A 19,734-nucleotide genomic window follows, 5' to 3' on the forward strand; every position below is an offset into this window, starting at 1 on the left:
TACCTTTGCCTCCTAGTCTTCTAAAAAAAAAGAAAGCCTGATTAACAAACTCCACTCAGTATTATTTTCAATATGCAAAATACAATTTATTACCTAAAGTTTAATCCCTGAATCTCCATGTAGTCTGTATATTCCCAACCACGTATTTCATCAATAATACTACTGAACAACACCCAAGTGAGACTAAATACTTATAGGGGAGGTGGCTTACTGACCATGGGGGTGAGTGTTGGAGGGAATACTTTCTTAGGGCCCTGAAAGTCACTTTTCTGATTGTAAAGTTAGGGACTACTTTGCACATATACTGATGATACCTCCCACCTCTCCAAATATACATTGAATTTGCTTGCATCTGAGTGACTTCTCCTTTGCCCTGTCTTCCTTCACTTCTGGGAGGTCCAGGTCAGAGTGCAGACACATGGAAGGGTCTGTGGGAGACAGGGAAGGAAGTACCATAATGAGGAGCCCAGGAACAAACTCGGGAGAACCTTCTGGGAGCAGAGCTTGGGGATTTCACAGGACACGTTGTGGGGCCAGCACTTCAGCAGCTGGCAGGAACTGGGTGGACCTGCTGTCCATTTCCCTGAGCCCCTGATCAGAATGGAGTCTGCTAAATGGAGAAGGTGCTGAAAGGTGTCCCTCTGGGCTATGCTCTGGCCCATCTTCTGTCTTGTTCTCAAGGTGGATAGAGCAGCAGAGATGGAGTGGGTGCAGGTTGGGGGAGGTGAGTAGGAGCCTTTCACATGGTCTCTCTCTACTCCAGGACCTCCTGTGTAGTAAAACCCTTAGTAAATGTTTTCTTGGCAAATGATTGAATATAACCATTATGTTTATTTTAAGAGTTTATGGAAAAGCTGGCCTGGGGAATTTCTGACTCATTTTGATATCTGAATGAGTAGTTTTGCCAGTGGGCCTGGTGCACCCCCTGAGGTTTACAGGCCTATCAGATGGCTCCAGGTCTGGAAAGGCCTCTGCAAGCAGCAGAACCTGGGGCTGGGCCTGCAAAGCCAGAAGAGAGAAGGGAAGAGAAGGAGAAGGGCCAGGCTGCAGCAGGGCCATGAGAGGGGACCGAGGATCTGGGGGACTCAGCACACACAGCCCTCAGACAACACAAGGACATGGCCCGGCAGACCCACCCACCCAGAGGGCAAGCCTCACCCAGGAATGGTTTTTGGTTTGAGGTGACCTTTTATTTCCCTAAGTGATGAATCCCGTCTTTATGAATGAGGAATTTTCTAAAACAAAGGATAAGCTTCTACACTTGAAAATAAAGGATCCTACAACTAAAGCACTTGGTATCTTCCAGAAGGATCTGCTGAATTTTAAATAAAGGCAGGATATTATGTTTTTTTCCTCCATATAAGTGAAGCAAAGACATCATCATTCAAGAGCTAACAATCTGTGTATGTAATTACACTTGCAATGCAATAAATATGAGTATAATTGATATGGACAAGATTCACTTTAGCTTGAGTAGATGCTACTAATCCTAATACATCTAATACCACAAATAGGTTTTTAAATACGTTTACTGTCCTCTGTTCCCACATAGAACGGTTTTGGTTCCTCTGAGAAGCGTTTGTGTCCCAAACAGCACTCAGCTTTTCCCTCTAATGACAGAAAATGTCCCGTCCTCCCGATACAAGCCACCATCACAAGAAACATAGATCAAACCTGTCTATTCTACCCATATCTCTGCTTCATTTGTAACACGGAAATGTTTTACCTGAAAAAAAAAGACAAGAGGAAGCAAGGCTGAAAAGGATACTTTCACAATAAAAACACATGTAAAAGAACCGATTTTGTCTTATTACATTTGGAATTGGAATTTTCTTCTAAGACCAAGTAACGTGGTCCTCACATAGTCCATTAAAATCAGCAGTTCCTGGGGAAGGTTTCAAATGTCAGAATGCACACTGAGAAAAATCAGCTTTTAAAGTGCTCCAAAAAAAAAAATCTTGATTCCAGGAAACAAAACGGGATATAGTAAATGGTCAATTCTACTGGGAACAGTAGAATTCTACCAGGAATAGAGAATGAGTTTGAGACTAGTATAATTTATAATAATCTTAAAAACAGATATATTTGCAAAAATGTTCAAAATGAAAAACACTGTGCTGGAAGGTGTTTTCATAGTGTTGGAGGTTCACACCGGGATCTTTCCAGGGTGATGGTTTTAATAGTAATGTTGGAGGCGTTTGGTGAACTGTCAGTCACGGAGCTGCTCACTTGAAGCTAAGTTGCAAGAAACTCTCAGACCCTCTAGAAGTAAGATCTATTTACATGTGATGAGTTCAGGTTCTATTTTCAGGTGCCCATGTGCACTGTGATTAAGCCCAGACCTGCAAAGACACAGACAGACAATATTCAGTCTGTTTTCCAGTTGACATCTGTAAAACCTGAGTGTAAAGACAGAAGATCAAAATTTTTAATACACAAACATACACACTGCATCCAAAATAGAGCACTCACATGTCTCAGAAGGATAATACTTCATTCCTAGCGACTCAAACGCGCTTCTTTGGCCCTCGCCTTCCCTCTCCCTTAGTTACCTGTCTGAAGGGCATCTGTGGCCCCCTTGCTGCTGCTGCTAAATCGCTTCAGTCGTGTCCGACTCTGTGCGACCCCATAGACGGCAGCCCACCAGGCTCCCCCGTCCCTGGGATTCTCCAGGCAAGAACACTGGAGTGGGTTGCCATTTCCTTCTCCAGGCCCCCTTGCTAAGGAATGGTAATTCTTAGACTGACAACTGGAATTCTCTGTGCGCATCCAGCTCTCTGGGTATACTGACATGGCTTTATTAATTTATCAAACTCTTGCCCAGGATGATGGAATCACAACTTCACTGTTTATTTCATGAATTTTGAAAAAAATCCATTTATCCTAAGACTGGACTATTCAATTACTCATTTTAGAAATGACATACACTTCTTAGGATAATATGCAGCATCAAATGACCAGCTACTTTTCTAGACAGTCTTTGAAATTCTCTCCCTCCCCTGACCCTGTGTCCAGCAAACAATCTTAAGCTATGTCCCAAATTTGTTCAATCCTACTTAAGTCCCTCCATCAAAAGATTTACCTTCAATCAGACCCCTAAAACCTTTGGCAGATAAATATCTGCCTTTGCTCTCTCCTTCTGAAATGCTAAGATGACTGTCAAGCTTGTGATCTTCCACAGTGAAGTAAGTTTTGCTTGCTGAACAGTTATTTTGGTGGCATTTCTAGGGAGCCAACACCTGACACAGTCATGGAGCTCTTTGAGAATCTAATAAAGCCATACGGACACTATTCCTGGAAAAATGCACACATATACACAATTTAGCATGTAACTGCACAGACTTCATAGGTCTCCTGAAGCCTCTGTGTGAACTTCACAGGGGTCTGTGACTGGGATAAGGATCCTGGTGCTCCTGGGAGGTGAGATTGGAAATTGGATTTGTCACAGGCTGGAATCAGACTTTTAGGGTATCTGTGTTGGAATACCTGCATTGATGGGAAACTCACTACCTCCCAAGGCAAATCATTCCTCTGTGGCTACAGACTTGAAATTAGAGCTCTCTTTTGGCTGCCCAGGCCCATCCTAGCTTACTCTGACCTCTCTGCTTTCAAGAAGACCAATCCCGCCTGCTCTCACACACACAGTAATGTAGAACAAGCTTCTCTTACTCTGAGGGTATGATCCCATGATCCTGAGCAAAAGGCAGTCCCATCAGGGGAAACTCGTAGAGTACTAACACGGTTTTCATGTCCAAACAAGATGGAGACTCGAGATCCCTTGAGGACATCCCAGACGTTGATGGTATAATCATTGTATCCAGCAAACAGCAGGCGACCTTAAAGCAGGAGGTAACATGGTTACTCAACCAGCTCCTTCCTTTTGATTTTCTTTTCATGACGCTCATTCATGTGCTCGTTCACTCATTCATTCAATAAACAGTGCTTTAGTGCCCACTATATACCAGGCATTGTGGTTTGCCCTGGGGATTCAAAGAGGAGAAAGCACAGTTGCTGGCCCCTGTGGAGGGTGCTGGTGGGCGGGCTGACTCATGTATCATTGCACGCTGTGTGGAAGGGGCTGTAATGGAAGTGCTCAGCTATGTGTTAAGTGCTATGTGATCACAGAGGCAAGGGGATCAAAGAGGATACTATGGGAGAAGCACTATCTGAGTTGGCCTTGGAGAGTTGAATAGGAGTTTGCCATGCAGAGAAGGGAGGGAAAATGATGTTCCAGGGAGCAGCAGCAGCACAAAGGCACAGCTGCATGACTGGAAGGTGTCTGGGAGAATTGAATGGTCCACGGACACAATGTGCCAGTGCTGCCCTGACTTTCCCTGGTAGCCTCTCCAGCTGCGAAGGCAGAGGCAAGGTGAGCTTCGGGGCAACAAGAAGGGGACTCTCGCTTCACTCCTTCCACCTCTGAAAAAAGTCCCTTTTCAAGTGTCAAGGGGGAAATGGAAGGCTGGAGAGGAAATGCCTAAAGGCATAGCAGATGGAGTTCTGATATATCATTGTTCTGAAGAAGAGTGTTAGATGGGCCCAGCCTTCATGTTTGGGCTGGGGAAGCTGCTTCAGGCTGGGCAAAATGTGGTGTCAAAAATGCCTCGGAGGAAAACCAGTGCAGGCTAGACTCTCAGCAGGTGGAGCCATAGGAAGTTCAGCTGAGGAGAAGCCTGACGGATTCTCTGAGGTCCCGTTTCACAGTCCCAGGAAAACCTTACCACTGAGGGAGAAGTCCACGCTGGAAGCTCCAAAGATGATGCTCTCTTTGGAATAGATGGCGACCTCCCTGTCTGCCCGGAGGTCATAGAGGCGACACTGGGGTGACAAAGAGGACAAAGAGGCACTTGTTTCTGGGTCCTGTTTGGTGCATCAGTGATCACAGAGCTACAGGCAGGTGCCGGTAGCTTGTGTGGTTTGAGGGTCAGGGGGAAAACCTTTCTCTTTCTCTCAGTGTTTTCTTCCTCAATCCCAATTCTTATTATATCCCCATGAAGCACTGGAGACTCGAAGAAACAGCAAATGCAGATTTCTTTAGTACAAAAAACAAAATGTAAGCCTTCTTTTTTTCTGATAAGGAATATGTGTTCATTGTAGAAAATTCAGAAAATCTCAGAAATGCATAAAGAAGGAAATCCTAGAGATATTTACTAACACCTGGCTATTTCCTTCAGTTTTAATCTACTTTAAAAAAATTACTTATTTGGCTGCAACAGCTTAGTTGTGGCACGCACAGGGTCTTCAGTCTTTATTGTGGCATGTAGCATCTTTAATTGAAACACGTGAGATCTAGTTCCTTTATCAGGGATCAAACCTGCGACCCCTGCATTGGGAGCTCGGAGTCTTAGCTACTGGACCATCAGGGAAGTCCCAGTCTTAATCTATTTTACGTGTGGATTTAAATGGGGTGGCTGTTTCATTATTGCTTCAATAATAATCTTCAAAAAATAGGATTAACGTGGTTGTTATATTCCTCATGTGGATAGATCAGAATCTACTTAGCCATACTCTGCTAAGTGTCTTGATTGTGTCTAATTTTTCTCTTTTATAAATAAAATTATGAGGAAGCCATGATCATTCTGCTATCAAAATCTTTATATGTATCTTTAATATTTTCTCAGAATAGCTAAGGAATGGAATCCTTAGAATTGTTTCCAAGAAATTACAAAGGATAAGGAAAGCTTTTAAAATTCCCAAAATCTATGCCCTTATATTTTGTTAAATATTTGGCATACAGAAGTTTTAAATTTTCATTATTAACAAACTCTCAGTCTATTCCTTGTCATTTCTTTCACAATAGCAAACTAAGGTGAAATTCATTATTTAATAAGATATTTGCTATTTTGAGAGCACAGTAAGGTTGTGCCTACTGAAAAACAGGTCAACATTATTTTGCAACTAGTATCAAAAGACTTAAAATTAGGCCAGTTTTTGACTCATCAAGTTTATGTATGAGAATTCATCCTAAGGAAACAATAAGAGAGGTACCAAAAATACTTGCTTACAGCAGAGTTTTTAACAGGGAAAAAAAACCCTAAAAAAAAACCTAAATGTCCCCAGATTGAAGATTGGTTAGTAAATGATGACATATCCATAATATGGAAAACTATTCAATCATTAAGAATATATAATGTAGGAAAGTATTTATTGGCATGAGAAAATGTTCACAATCTATTGCTAAGTGCAAAAAGCAAATTATAAAACAGCATTTGTTTAAAAACTAAAAAGACAGAAAGGAATTTACTCAACTGTGATTTTTCTTGTATAGAATGATTAACAAAATTTAGTTTTTTCCCCCTAAGTTTTCTTTATAGAAGTCATATCAGTTCTGTAATCAGGAAAACAATTATTTTTGAAACATAAAATTAAGTTAGCATATCTCTCCTTCAAATAGGAAAAGCTCTTGAGGACTTAAACATACCGTAGCATCATCTGATCCTGAAGCAAAGGCATCTCCACTTGGGTAGTACCTGCAGAGAGGAAGTGTGGGGAGAAGGCACTTAGAGCCGTGATTCCCAATCCTGGGTGACCATCAGAAGCCTCTGGGAAGGCCGGCCCACGCTGGGCCCTCGGACTCTAGGGACACAAGGACTACTCATTACAGAGACCAGAAACGGAGGCTCAGCAGGAAGGCCCCACTGGCCTACCTTAGTTTCTTCTCTGTAAACAGGGGACAGTGACACTGGCCTTGCAGAGTGTTGGTGAGGATAAATGAGACAATATGTCTATTTGTATCTGACACTGAACACAGGCAGATGCCTATATCCTTACTTTCCCTTGATCACACACCCCATTCCAAAGGTTTGGCCAGAGGTCAGGGATAAGACAGTGCTTACAAACACAGACGCTGCAATTGGATGAAAGGGGACTACACTGGCCACTCACTACAGGGGATACTTTTGGCAAGCGACTTCGACTGGCCCAGCCTCAGTTTCTTCATCTGAAAAGTGAGGAGGATAATGCACATTTCCTATTGTAAAGACTGAATAAGACAGTATACACACAAAAAAATGGCATGGGGCCAGATAAAATGAATGCAATTAATGATATGATTACTGTTACAGTCATCCTCTCCTCAATAATCAGGCCTCTGGAGAGAGGGTACTGTAAGTTGAGACCTGATGAATATTAGAAGAGGGTTCTGGGTTGAGGGGACAGCATGGGTGAGAGAATATGCAATTTTAAGCTGTTATTTCATGAATATATAGGAATTTATTTTTGTAGCTTTATAGTCTATCTTGTATCTTAATAACTTCACTTACTGTAGTAATTTCTCAAATTATTTCCTTGGATTTTCTAGGTACTCTCTACACATCTGCAAAAAATGATAGTTTTTTCCCCTTTCTACATTTAAGGTCAGTGAGCTAGAAAATTCTTATTAACATTTCTACTAATAAAGTAATTATTCTTACTGTGTTCTAGCTTTTAAGGGGAATAAGTCTAGTGCTTTCCTCTAAGTATAATGAAGATTCTTCAGTGGTTACACTTTAAATGCTGTCCTGATGGTGCCATCTTCCAAATGTATATGTTAACTCCTGACCTCTCTCTTGGAATCCAGTTCCCAGATCCGGCTACCTACTTGACGTCTCCACTTGGTCATACAATAGCATCTCAAGCTTGGCTAGCCCAAGACAGAACTCCAGAATCCATGTGCAACCATTGCCTTCTCCCTGCACTGCTTCCAACCCTCCCGGATTTAGCAAATGCATCAGGGTTTATGTCCCTTATAACAGATTCAGGTTCCCTGAGCTCAGGATTCTCCTCCTGAAATGCAACCCCTTGAATGTGCAGGTGTCATTTAGTCCTTTTCATGTCACCCTGTGATACTGGAGCTTGGATAACTAGCATAGCTACCACCATCACTATTGGTAATCAACTATCCTTCATCTCTAACCCAGGAATCTTATGCCTTTTACCAGCACCCATGAAACTCTGGAAGCCTTACTTGATAGCCTGCAATCAGGGTAAAATCTCAAATCCTTCCCAATTCTAGACATTTCTATCCTCACTGTGTCTTCTTTAGTTTCAGCCACCATCACTTCTATCTGGAACTCACACAACAGCCTTCTAACTGGCTATAATACTTCCATTCTCATTCCCCTACAATGCATTCTCCATACAGCAGCCAGAGTGATCTTTTAAAGACAAAACTTGTATCATGTTAGCCACCTCAAGTGGTCACCTGGCCTTTTGTTAGGTCCCTGAGCATCTCATCTCCCTGATCCTCCTCCCAGCTCTTTGAAAGCCTGGCTCCTTCACTATCCTGGTATCAATTTAAACATCAATTTCTCAGAGATGCCTGACCAGTCAAAGAAATAACCTATCTCCATCACAGTTCCCTGTTTTACTTTTCAATGGAACTTATCAGTATCTTTGTATACTGTACATTTATCTGTGCTTTGTCTTATTTGTCTCCTATAGGAAAGTAGAAAATTTTTATCTTGTTTAAAACAATATTCCCAGTTCCTGGAATAATGTTCAACAGATAAGTACTTAATAAATATTGGTTGAATGAATGAACAAAAAACACTGACTTCCTTTAGACAGGAAATAGCCATTGCTCCTGGTGAAATTACATTGAAATGCTCCAAGAAACCTGGAGTATTGTTCAGTCTCACCACACATCAGCTGTTATTGCTGGAAAAGCCTCTCTCAGCAAAGTAAATTGAGGCTGGAGGCTAAGCATTAGCCCAGGCTAGGAGACAGCAGAAAATAGAGAAGCAATGAGAACATTCTACTCACGGACCGGACACTATTGATGTCAGATTCGTGTGTTTCAAAGGCCTGCACGCACTGTCCAGAGCGCATGTCCCACACCATGGCTTTCTTGTCACATCCCTGCAAACGTAAAGTTACCCCAAGTTATGACTACTGCAAGGACTGCCCACAGACAGGTATGAGTTCTGGTTATGTCACAGAGATCGTTCAGTTCCCATTAGTAAAGGGCTCTGACAACATGCTTTTTTTTTTTTCCTAAGACTAGCTTTCTTTAAGGCCACTTCCCTCTGACCTCAGGAGGTCAGAGCTAGGTCCTAGGGTAGGGGGAGCAAAAGAAAGTACCCAGACACCCTTTTTAGCATGTTTTCTTCTCTGCCATCTTTCTAAATGGCTGCAAGTTCTCCAGGGCCTCCTTCTTCCTTTCCTCCTAGGCATTTCTCTTCATGTTTCCCCCTCCTCTTTATCTCTGCTTCTATAAGGCCAGAGGGGAGGGCAAGTGGACAGTGGGTATGGTGGGAGCCCCCAGGCTTGCCTCAGGGGTGTGGGGCAGCCTGAAGACAGGTGGACAGCCAGGTGCTCCTGGCCAGCTGCAGCCCAGCAGCCCAGTCAGGGGGCTGCCCATAGTCAACTGGGTGGCTCAGGCAAGTCACCTCCCTGGGTCTCGGCCTCAACACCTATAAAATGAACCCTCTCTGGGTAGCTAACATGACCCAGAGAATCAAAAACACCAAGTTTATGCATACTATCCTGCTTCTAGAAGCATTTTGATAAATTTTTGCAGAGCAGTCTGTGATTAAGCATGAGCTGTATAATTAGAGTCTCAAAGGACAAACAGAAGGAAACATGGGTTAAAATTAGATTGTTGGTTTCAACTCAGAGGAAGGGGTGGGTGAGGTACAATACTGATGTTTCAGAAAGACCTGCAATGGGGATTCAACTTTCCAACATCTTTACTGAGAATGCGGACAAAGGAATCAGAGTGTCTTCAAATCTTTGGAGGACCCTAAATCATGAAGTTTAATACTCTGAAAGAGAGAATATGATCTATAATGATATCAACAATCTGAAAAAACAGTGTAGTTGATTGGAGATAAATACAGTTATACAAAGACATGGGAATTAAACTTACACAGATGGGGCCAAATATTCAAGAAGAAAATCAGTGTCCCTGCCAATTAGAGGCTTCACAACCCTCACCTGAGGTCCAGAACTAAGAGGTGGGCAGCTTGGAACAAAGGGCCTTTATGTCTTCCAGTTGCAAACATCATTAGATGGTGTCTGCGTCTCTGTCCCCTCCCACCACTGTCTCTTGACAGAGATGAGACAGGACCAGGGTCAGGTCAGCCAGCTCAGTTCTCCACACTTATTCCCAGATGTCCTAGAAATATTTGCCTCTCCTACTTGCATAACACACTGGAAACTCTTCCCTCTACTATTCATAATACAGTAGAATATATGGGGAGGTGGGGGGCAAGTGCTTTTGTGCCTTCTGCACAATTTACAAAGGATGAAATGTGGTCAGGCAGCAAAGGTGGGTCCCAGGTGTCCTAACTCGTCTGGTGCTCCTTTGCCATGGTGGCCTGCCTGCCGACTCTGAGCCTTCAGACACACTGTTCCCTGTGCCTGGGAGTTGGAGGGGCTGGAGGCTGGCAGGGGTGGGGTGGGAGAGTGTCCCACTGATGCCAAAGCCCTGATCACACCACAGCTATGCCTCACTGCTGTTTCTACCTGAGCCGCCTGGTGTCCTGGCTGCTGTCTCTACTGCTCTTGGATGCCAACTCTCTGCTACTCAGCCAAGGAGTCTCAGCCCTGCTCCAGGGGTGTCCCGTCTAGTCCCACAAATTGACAGGAAGTGCCACCCTGAGGCTCCCTGGGGGACAGAGGGCTCCTAGAGATCTTCCTGGGATCTTTACCCCAGACACGAAGGTGTTCCCGGTTTCTGATGGGGCCAGGTCCAGGCAGAGCACGTCGGCCCCATGCCCATGGAAGCTCTGCAGCAACTGCCCGCTCTCCACATCCCACAGGGCACATGTGCCGTCACCGCTCGCCGTCAGGATCTGCCGCCGGAAAGGACAGGAAGGGTGTCATTAGGGCCTCTGGGAAGCCAAGCAGATGCTTGCAGTTCCACAGGGAAGAGAAGGCTCCTCACACATACACACACACACACCCCTGCTGAATCTGGACTCTAGCACAGAACTCTTTCTCCAGTACTGAGAAAGACAGCCCATTTTTGACACCCTTGCTGTCGTGAGCTGTTTACATTCCTGTCCTCTTGCAGAGGATGAAATCTGGAGGCCTTCCTGCAATACCTGCCTGCCTGACATGTAGGAAGCACTCTGTGAACACCTGCTGAACAGAACCCTCAGCGGGTCCCACAGGCAGCCAAGCCTACCACTGAGCTTCCCAGACATTAGCGTGCACCCCACACCCAGAGGCTCCCTGGGCCACTGAGTGGTGCGGACACACACGTGCAGGGCCAAGGCCTTTGCTGTGTGCTGACCACGTCCAGGCCCTCCACTAGGTGGCAGGGTTGCAGAAAGACACTGCCTTGGTCGCTGCTCTCCTGGAGCTCTGTTAACAGGATTGGCAGGAAGCCCATCTAACTCCCTGTCCCCATGTTAATCAATTCCAGGGCAAGCCACACTTTCCCAGTGCTGCATTAGACAATACTGAGACCAAGTAAAAATAAACTAGCTGCTTGCTCCAGGAAATAACCTGATCCTGTGAGATTAAGACTCTGAACTAACTAAACAACTTATTAGCAGGACTAATAGCTTTGTAAAAAATTAATGAAACAGAGTGTGCTGTGCTAAGTCACTTTAGTCATGTCTGATTCTTTGTGACTTCATGGACCACAGCCCACCAGGCTCCTCTTTCCATGGGTTTCTCCAGGCAAGAATACTGGAGTAGGTTGCCATTCCCTTCTCCAGGGAATCTTCCTGACCCAGGGATTGAGCCTAGGTCTCCTTCATTGCAGGTGGATTCTTTATCGTCTGAGCCATCAGGGAAGTCCTCAGTCTAGCTCTTTAATGGAAAATTTTCCTGGCATACTCTTTGATCAAAGAAATGAATAGTTTTTAAAAGTTAACAGTAAATTCTTAATCTTTAAAATATTTTAAATATTTGTGCTCTTCATTATAAGTAAAAATAAAATTTTAAAATCAAACATTCATTATGATAAATGCACTAAACAGATCCTCTAGCTCCACTGTCACTCATTTATTTTGGATTGTATAGAACTTGCAGGTCTTATACCCGCCTTTTGAGGTTTTCATTTTTCACCTTAGATCCCAGGGCTGGAAGGAGGCTTAGTTCATGAGTTCAGTGGTACGCAGCAAAGGCCATGCACCTGAATTACCTGTGAAGCTTTGTGTTAATAATAAAATAATAAGAGCTAGCATTTATTGATATTTACCAGGGTTTATACCAAGTACTTCTGGAGAAGGAAATGGCAACCCACTGCAGGATTCTTGCCTGGGAAATCCTACGGACAGAGGAGCCTGGTGGGCTACAGTTCATAGGGTTGCAAAAGAGTCAGACACAATTTAGCTACTAAGCAACAACACCAAGTATTTTACATGAATCATCTCATTTAACCCTCAGAAAACCTCATGAGGGAGGAATATACTACCATCCTCACCTGTAGGTGAGAAAAACGAAACACAGGATAATAAAACCTTGTTTAGAACATCTTCTGTTGCTTTGGCTGCTCCTCACACCCAAAGACGTGAGGAATGGCCACGGCAGCAGCCAGGGCTACTGTGCCCCCTACTGCACAGACACGCGAGACTCCTGGTGGCGAACAACAGGGGCAAACGCTGCCCTCCCAGTCAGAACACGGCCCCCAGACAGCAACCGAACAGTTCCCCATCACCAGGTCTCCCAGGCACTGCCCTTGCTGGCCCGCCTCCTGACATCAGTCAGCTGAAACCAGAACGGGCTTTAGTCTGACTCACTCTCCTCCTTCAAATAAACCCAACCTGCCCCAGCCCCTGTAATGGCCGCCCACCGTCTGTAGGGTCAGCTCCGCCATGCAGGGCACGTAACCTACCCTCCTACCTCTCAGGCTGCCTGCCTCCCACAGTGCTCCCCTCACACCTCACTGGCAACACACTGTCCTCCAAGGCAGCCTCTCAAGGCATGTTTATGACCCTCCACTCCTGCTCCAGGCTCCCAGCCTCCCCGCTGTGCAGCCACCACTGGTAGCTGGCCATGTGGGTGGTGGCATCTACGAGGGTTTGTTGGAGAGAAGTGACAAGGGCAGTGTAGGATGTTTAGGATTCTGAAAGAAAATGGAGCCTATGTATTACCTCCACTTTGTGGCTTATTCAAAGTAGGGTACAGATTTTCTATATGAAGCCTTCTTTTTTCACATTTGTTAAAACAGAAGTCTAATATAGGTACAGTGAGGTGTGTCAAGTGCACAAGTCTGAAAGTCAGCACCCAGAAGGACCTTGGGACCACTTCTCCCACTCAAGATAGGAATTTCTACCACCCCAGAAGACTCCCTGATCCACTCCCACCCTACCAACTCAATTAGAGGAGGAGGTTTGATATGGCAGGGAATTATTTCAACTGTACCAACAATTAACAGCCCCGACTCTACCCATTTCTGATCTTATTAAAAATGATAATGTAACTAGGAGTTCCCTGATGGGCTAGTGGTTTGGATTCCACACTTTCATCATTGTGGCCTGGGTTCAATCCCTTGTTGGGGAACTGAGATTCGGCAAGCCATGTGGTATGGTCAAAATTATTTTATATATATATATATATATTATACTTGGGCTTTCCAGGTGGCACTAGTGGTAAAGAACTCGCCTACCAATGTAGTAGCTGTAGGTTTTAACCCTGGGTTTGGAAGATCCCCTGGAGGTGGGCATGGCAACCCACTCTAGCATTCTTGCCTGGAGAATCCCATGGACAGAGGAGTCTGGTGGGATATGATCACAGGGTTGCAAAGAGTCAACTAAAGTGACTTAGTCTTCTATATAAAATTATATATATATATATATAAATTATAGTACAGATAAAACCAGTGAGAAGCAACAGGAGCTTCCTCTTAGGGCCAACTGCTGGAGCACACACATTCTCCTGTAAAGAGGGACACTGGAACAGTTTCCTCACCTGCACCCCCTCTTTAGTTCTCCACGACTGAACTTGCTCCCCCTGCAGGCTGGCCCACCATCACCCAGGCCCCGATTTACCTGCATGTCAGAGTTGGTGAAGCTGCAGGCAGACAGGTAGTTGGTGTGCATAGCAACAGACTTCTTTTTGGCAGCCATGTTTTCATTTTTGTCGAACGTCAGTGGATACACAGAACATTTATTATCCAAACCACTAGCAGGGAAAGACAGAAGTGTCAAATGTTAATACAGGGCAATAGAACATGTGTAACTTTCTCATTCACACACACTTTCAAAATGTTTTCCTTTGGCGGTATTATATGTTGTAACCTATCCCTAAACTTTTACTTTGAATATTTTAAAATTAATAGTAAAACCGAAAGAAAAACAGTACAACAAACTCCCAGATCCCTTCACGTGGATTCGCTAACTTAACATTTTGTTGCATTTGTGGGAGCAAATTCTGAACCATTTGAATGCAAGTTGCAGATATGACATACTACATCTAAATACTTCAATCTGCAAATTACATCTCCTAAAAATAAGACCATTCCTTTATAATCACTAACTCATTATCACATCTGAGAAAACTAACAAAAATTCCATAACACCATGTAGTAAGCCATCCATATTCAATTTCCCAACTGTCTCAAGGATCCAGAGCCCAAATAGGTCTACACATTACATTCTGTTTTTATATCTTTTTACGATTTTTTAATGGAGAAGGAAACGGCAACCCACTCCAGTATTCTTGCCTGGAGAATCCCAGGGACAGAGGAGCCTGGGGGCCTGCAGTCCATGGGGTTGCAAAGAGTTGGATACGACTGAGCGACTAAACAACAACAACAAGATCTTTTAATGCAGGACAGACACAGTTTTTGACTGTTTATAATGAGAGACTTCATTAGGTCATTTGTCTTACAGAATGTCACACAGTCTGGATTTGTCGTGTTCAGAATGGCTACCCACTCCAGTATTCTTGCCTGGAGAATTCCATGGACAGAGGAGGCTGGTGGGCTACAGTCCATGGAGACACAAACAGCTGGACACAACAGAGCCACTAACACTTTCACTTTTATTAATGTTACATTTAAGTATAACATTTCTAGCAATAATACAAATGTGACATTTTTGTGCATTTCTTTCCTACTGCTTCACTTTAGGAGGCTTGCCATGCCTCTCATCCCAAGATTGGTGGTGCCAACTTTGATTATTTGGTCAAAGTGGGGACCACAAGATCTTTCCACAGTAAGGGTGACTTGCTGGTGATTACAAGCATACCTTGTTCTACTGCATTTTGCATTTTTTACAAATTGAAGGTTTGTGGCGACCCTGCCTCAAGCAAGCCTATCAGTGTAAGTCTTCCAACAGCAATTTGCTCATTTTATGTCTCTGTGTCACATTTTGATAATTCTCACAATATTACAAACCTTTTCATTGTTATTACATGTTTTATAGTGATCACCGATTCTCTGATGTTACTACTGTAATGGTTTAGGAATGCCACAAACTGTGCCCATTTACAATGGTGAACTTAATCGATAAATGCTGCATGTGTTCTGACTGCTCCACCGCTCAGCTGTTCCTCCATCTCTCTTCCCCTCAGACCTGCCTATTTTCTGAGACACAACAATAATGAAATTCAACCAATTATTAACCCTACAATGGCCTCCAAGTGTTTAAGTGAAAGGAACCGTCACAAGTCTCTCACTAAATCAAAGGCCAGAAATGATCAAACTTAGTGAGGAAGGCATGTCAAAAGTGTTAAGATCCATTACTATCATCATTTCATGATATGCTGAAATTATCCCAAATTTGGACACTGGGGGCCCCTTCAAGCGGGTCTTGTTTTCCATTTGATATGACGCCACTGATATGACTGAATGTTCCCTTGCTTCCTGGAATGAGGAAAACACCTTCAGCTTGCTTTATTCTCTTCCTGCCCAGACCGACTCCAAGGAGCCCTGCTTCTATTTAGTGGGGAATGACATTTGGGAGGGGTACTCTCTTCTGAGGCCCTGTGCCTTTCTAATTGCTTGGAGGTACAGGTGTAGGCCTGGCTAGTTTATGACCAGTGACTGGCCTTGGCAAGCTTGTTTATAGATCATGTGGGTGAGAACGATTGGCACTTGGCTGTGACAACGGACAAGCATGCTCCAGACTGGGCTTCCCTAACCCTCGAGGTGAAATATGTTCTCCTATTCTGAAGCTTCAGGGTCACTGCTGTAGCTCTGTTGGGATACTCACACTTATGATTAGTTGTAATGCTATGCAAAGCACAAAAGTCCTGCAGTGTGATGCAAGAAGAAGGAAGGCCACGTGACTTCACAGGGAGGGGATGACTGGGCGCTCCATGTTTAGAGCCCTCCTGGACTGTGCCCTGTGCATCTCCTCCTTTGGCTGGTTCCAATTTGTATCCTTTCACTGTGATGAAACTGTGAGCGTTAAGTATAGCACTCTCCTGAGTTCTAGTTAATTACTGAGCCTGATGGTAATTTGGGGGCATACCCTGTGCCTATGTGAAGTTGAGGAGAGTCTAGTGGGGGTTATGCCATGTAACTGCTGAGCTGTCTGAACTCCTTCACACCTACCTTATAACTGTGTCATACGTATATAAATGTGTTAAACATGTGTGTGTGTTCACATCTGTATTTATACCTTTATCTTTTATTGTCCCTTCATATCCTTTTAGGAAGTACATTGATATACAGTTTACATAAATATTGCCATCCAGTTATAAAATGATACAATATACTTTTGAGTTATTAAAAAATGGGAAAATATGAAATGCATGTATATAAGCAGGGTCTCCAGAGGGATCTCAGCAAGTGGAGAGAGTGGGAAGTTGCCCTAAAACAACGGTCTAGACAGAGAAGATGTGGGGAGTGATGGCTAGGGTGACCCTGGCTGGAGAAGGCTTCAAAGTTTTTGCTTCTTGGAGGTCCAGTATTTTCATATTTGAAATAAAACCCTTTTCTCTTGATTATAAAAATAACATATGCTTAAAAAAAACTGAAAATAGACAAAATTGTGACAAAGAGAAAAACATCCATAGTCTCAACATCCAGGAGAACTACAATTGCATTTTGGTGTACTTCATTGCAGCCTTTATGCTGACGCTTCTTCTCTAAATATGGCTGAGCTCGTACTATAGAAATACTTTGAATGGTCCAGAATTAACACAAGGACAGGGAATTATAGTGGTTGCAATTCTCACTGCCAACTCTGTTAAACTGAGCACAAGAAAAACAGATTAAGACACAATATTTCTATTACTCTTGATGCTCTTTTCACTTACTGTCATTAAGAATCTCCTTTTTAACAGTATATAATATTCCATTCAATTCATGTACCACCATTCACTTAATTTCCTTTGGTGGGCATATTGTTTCCCCTTTTTTGCTTTATTTTAAATAACAATACAATAAATGTTATTGCTCATTTTTTTTTCTATATTTCTTTCTTTCAAACAAGTTCTTAGACGTGGAATCACTAGATCAATGGTCATAAATTTTTCAAGGCTTTGAATACGTATTACCAACATGCTTTCCGAAGTATCTGCACAAATTTGTGGTCCCTGCCAACAGCATCTGAGAGCAGAGAGAATAGATTTTAAACTTATACTAATGTCAATCTGTAATGAAAATCAATTACGAAAGACATTCTGCAGTTTCTTTTTCCTTGGTAAAATTCAAGGAGGATTACACAATGCTTAAGTAATCAACAAAAATTACAAGTTCTTATCTGTATGTTTTGTTTATAGAACAGTGTTTTATGGCTAACAGGACACATGAAAGGCTGCTGTCTCCCCTACTCACCCACATGCAATGGCACATCCCGATGGGGCGTACGCACATGCCATCACCCACGTGCAGGGCATCGTGACTGCGTGCTCCTGAAACACAGCACACACCGTGCTCAGAACAAATGAGGGCGCTTCTACACAAGTGTCAGCTTTTAACAAGGAAAATGGCTGAGGCATCTACCAAATTACATTCCAGTTGCAAAGGGGTTGAGACTGGTGAGGAGACTCAGCTCTCCAATAATCATCCAAACCTTATATCATATATTCTATGAGTGAAAAATCTCACAGAGCAAAAAAGTATCCTTAACATCTTCTTTCTTACTGCTATACTCCCCCTGTTGTTCTGAATGAATACTGGGGCTCATTTTCTTTGAAAAGACTATCCAAATTTCATTTCAGATATATATGTGTGTGTGTATGTGTGTATATACACACACACACACACACACTTCATCTTATTTACTCAGATGCTATTTTTAAAACATACTCTTGACTTTTTATATGTGTAAGTTTGTTTACTTGCGAGTGAGTATATGATAGCCTCTGTCCCTTGTGGGTCCTAAACCATTCCAGGCAGGAGTGTGGGTGAGGGTGGGGAGGGGGAGTGGAGGGAGAAAAGGGAACCAGTAAAATGGAAGCACTAAGAGGACATGAAAGTCCTCGGATTCTGGCTGGGGTCTGAGTCACCCGTATTCTCCTGCCTACACAGATAGGCAACCAAGGCACACTTACAAAACTTCTGTGGCCTTACTTCCCTGGGAGCCCTGGGCCCTGGGCCCGGTCCCAACACCAGCGATGCGTGCGGCCACACAGGCTGACCGTCGGATCCACCTCAGTTTCCCTTTCCACCCGGCGAGGCGGAAGATGGGACTAGACGGTTTCTAAAGCACATTCGAGCGCTGGTCTTCTTTCCTGTTATGATCCTCTGTGTTTTTGTGGGGAGACATTGGCCCTGATACTCCTGTCAAGATTCTGCTGTCACTCCCAGTCCAGCAGCCCTTTGGACACCATGAATAGCCTCAGGGTGTCACGAAGGAGGTGAGGTGGCCACTCTCAGCACAGGGCATGCAGCCCTCCTGCTGACCAGCAGTGACGACACGCCCTGCCAGGGGCCTCCAGTGGCAACACCGCAACTCCCCAGAAACCAGGCAGCACGTGCTTTCCACCATGCTAAGGCCTCCGGGGAAGGGTCCCCACTCCCCACTCCTGAGGATGCTGAGGAGTGCTGGGAGAGGCAGGGCGACATACAGGGAAGCCCTCTGCAAGCTGCTCTACTGTCATCTCTGTCATTCCCCAGGGGCGTTGACCATTTAGGACTTTGCTCTACAAGATGGTTCTTGAATGGCTGCGATCCAAAAATCTACAAATAATAAATGCTGGAGAGGGTGTGGAGAAAAGGGAACCCTCTTACACTGTTGGTGGGAATGCAAACTAGTACAGCCACTATGGAGAACAGCGTGGAGATTCCTTAAAAAACTGGAAATAGAACTGCCTTATGATCCAGCAATCCCACTGCTGGGCATACACACTGAGGAAACCAGAAGGGAAAGAGACACGTGTACCCCAATGTTCATCGCAGCACTGTTTATAATAGCCAGGACATGGAAGCAACCTAGATGTCCATCAGCAGATGAATGGATAACTAAGCTGTGGTACATATACACAATGGAGTATTACTCAGCCATTAAAAAGAATACATTTGAATCAGTTCTAATGAGGTGGATGAAACTGGAGCCTATTATACAGAGTGAAGTAAGCCAGAAGGAAAAACACCAATATAGTATACTAACGCATATATATGGAATTTAGAAAGATGGTAGCAATAACCCTGTGTACGAGACAGCAAAAGAGACACTGATGTATAGAACAGTCTTATGGACTGTGTGGGAGAGGGAGAGGGTGGGAAGATTTGGGAGAATGACATTGAAACATGTAAAATATCATGTATGTAACAAGATGCCAGTCCAGGTTCGATGCACAATACTGGATGCTTGGGGCTGGTGCACTGAGACGACCCAGAGGGATGGTATGGGGAGGGAGGAGGGAGGAGGGTTCAGGCGAACACATGTATACCTGTGGTGGATT

The 19,734-nt window shown here is 43.9% G+C and overlaps 1 protein-coding gene across 1 annotated transcript in view; it reads right to left on the reverse strand.

Moving 5' to 3' along the window:
* Nucleotides 1-70: 70 nt before the first annotated feature.
* Nucleotides 71-19,734, reverse strand: part of GNB5 (guanine nucleotide binding protein (G protein), beta 5) — a 25,099-nt gene continuing 5,435 nt past the window's right edge. The window contains exons 4-11 of the mRNA XM_010836749.1: nucleotides 17,663-17,739; nucleotides 13,926-14,058; nucleotides 10,632-10,775; nucleotides 8,747-8,838; nucleotides 6,422-6,470; nucleotides 4,722-4,818; nucleotides 3,670-3,836; nucleotides 71-2,342 (exon numbers count right to left, since the gene is read on the reverse strand). Coding sequence (XP_010835051.1) covers nucleotides 2,331-2,342; nucleotides 3,670-3,836; nucleotides 4,722-4,818; nucleotides 6,422-6,470; nucleotides 8,747-8,838; nucleotides 10,632-10,775; nucleotides 13,926-14,058; nucleotides 17,663-17,739 — 771 coding nt within the window. The 3' untranslated portion in view covers nucleotides 71-2,330. The remainder of the gene's footprint in view (nucleotides 2,343-3,669; nucleotides 3,837-4,721; nucleotides 4,819-6,421; nucleotides 6,471-8,746; nucleotides 8,839-10,631; nucleotides 10,776-13,925; nucleotides 14,059-17,662; nucleotides 17,740-19,734) is intronic.

Source organism: Bison bison, unplaced genomic scaffold (assembly GCF_000754665.1).
Source record: "Bison bison bison isolate TAMUID 2011002044 unplaced genomic scaffold, Bison_UMD1.0 scf7180017864066, whole genome shotgun sequence".
Lineage (NCBI taxonomy): Eukaryota > Metazoa > Chordata > Mammalia > Artiodactyla > Bovidae > Bison > Bison bison.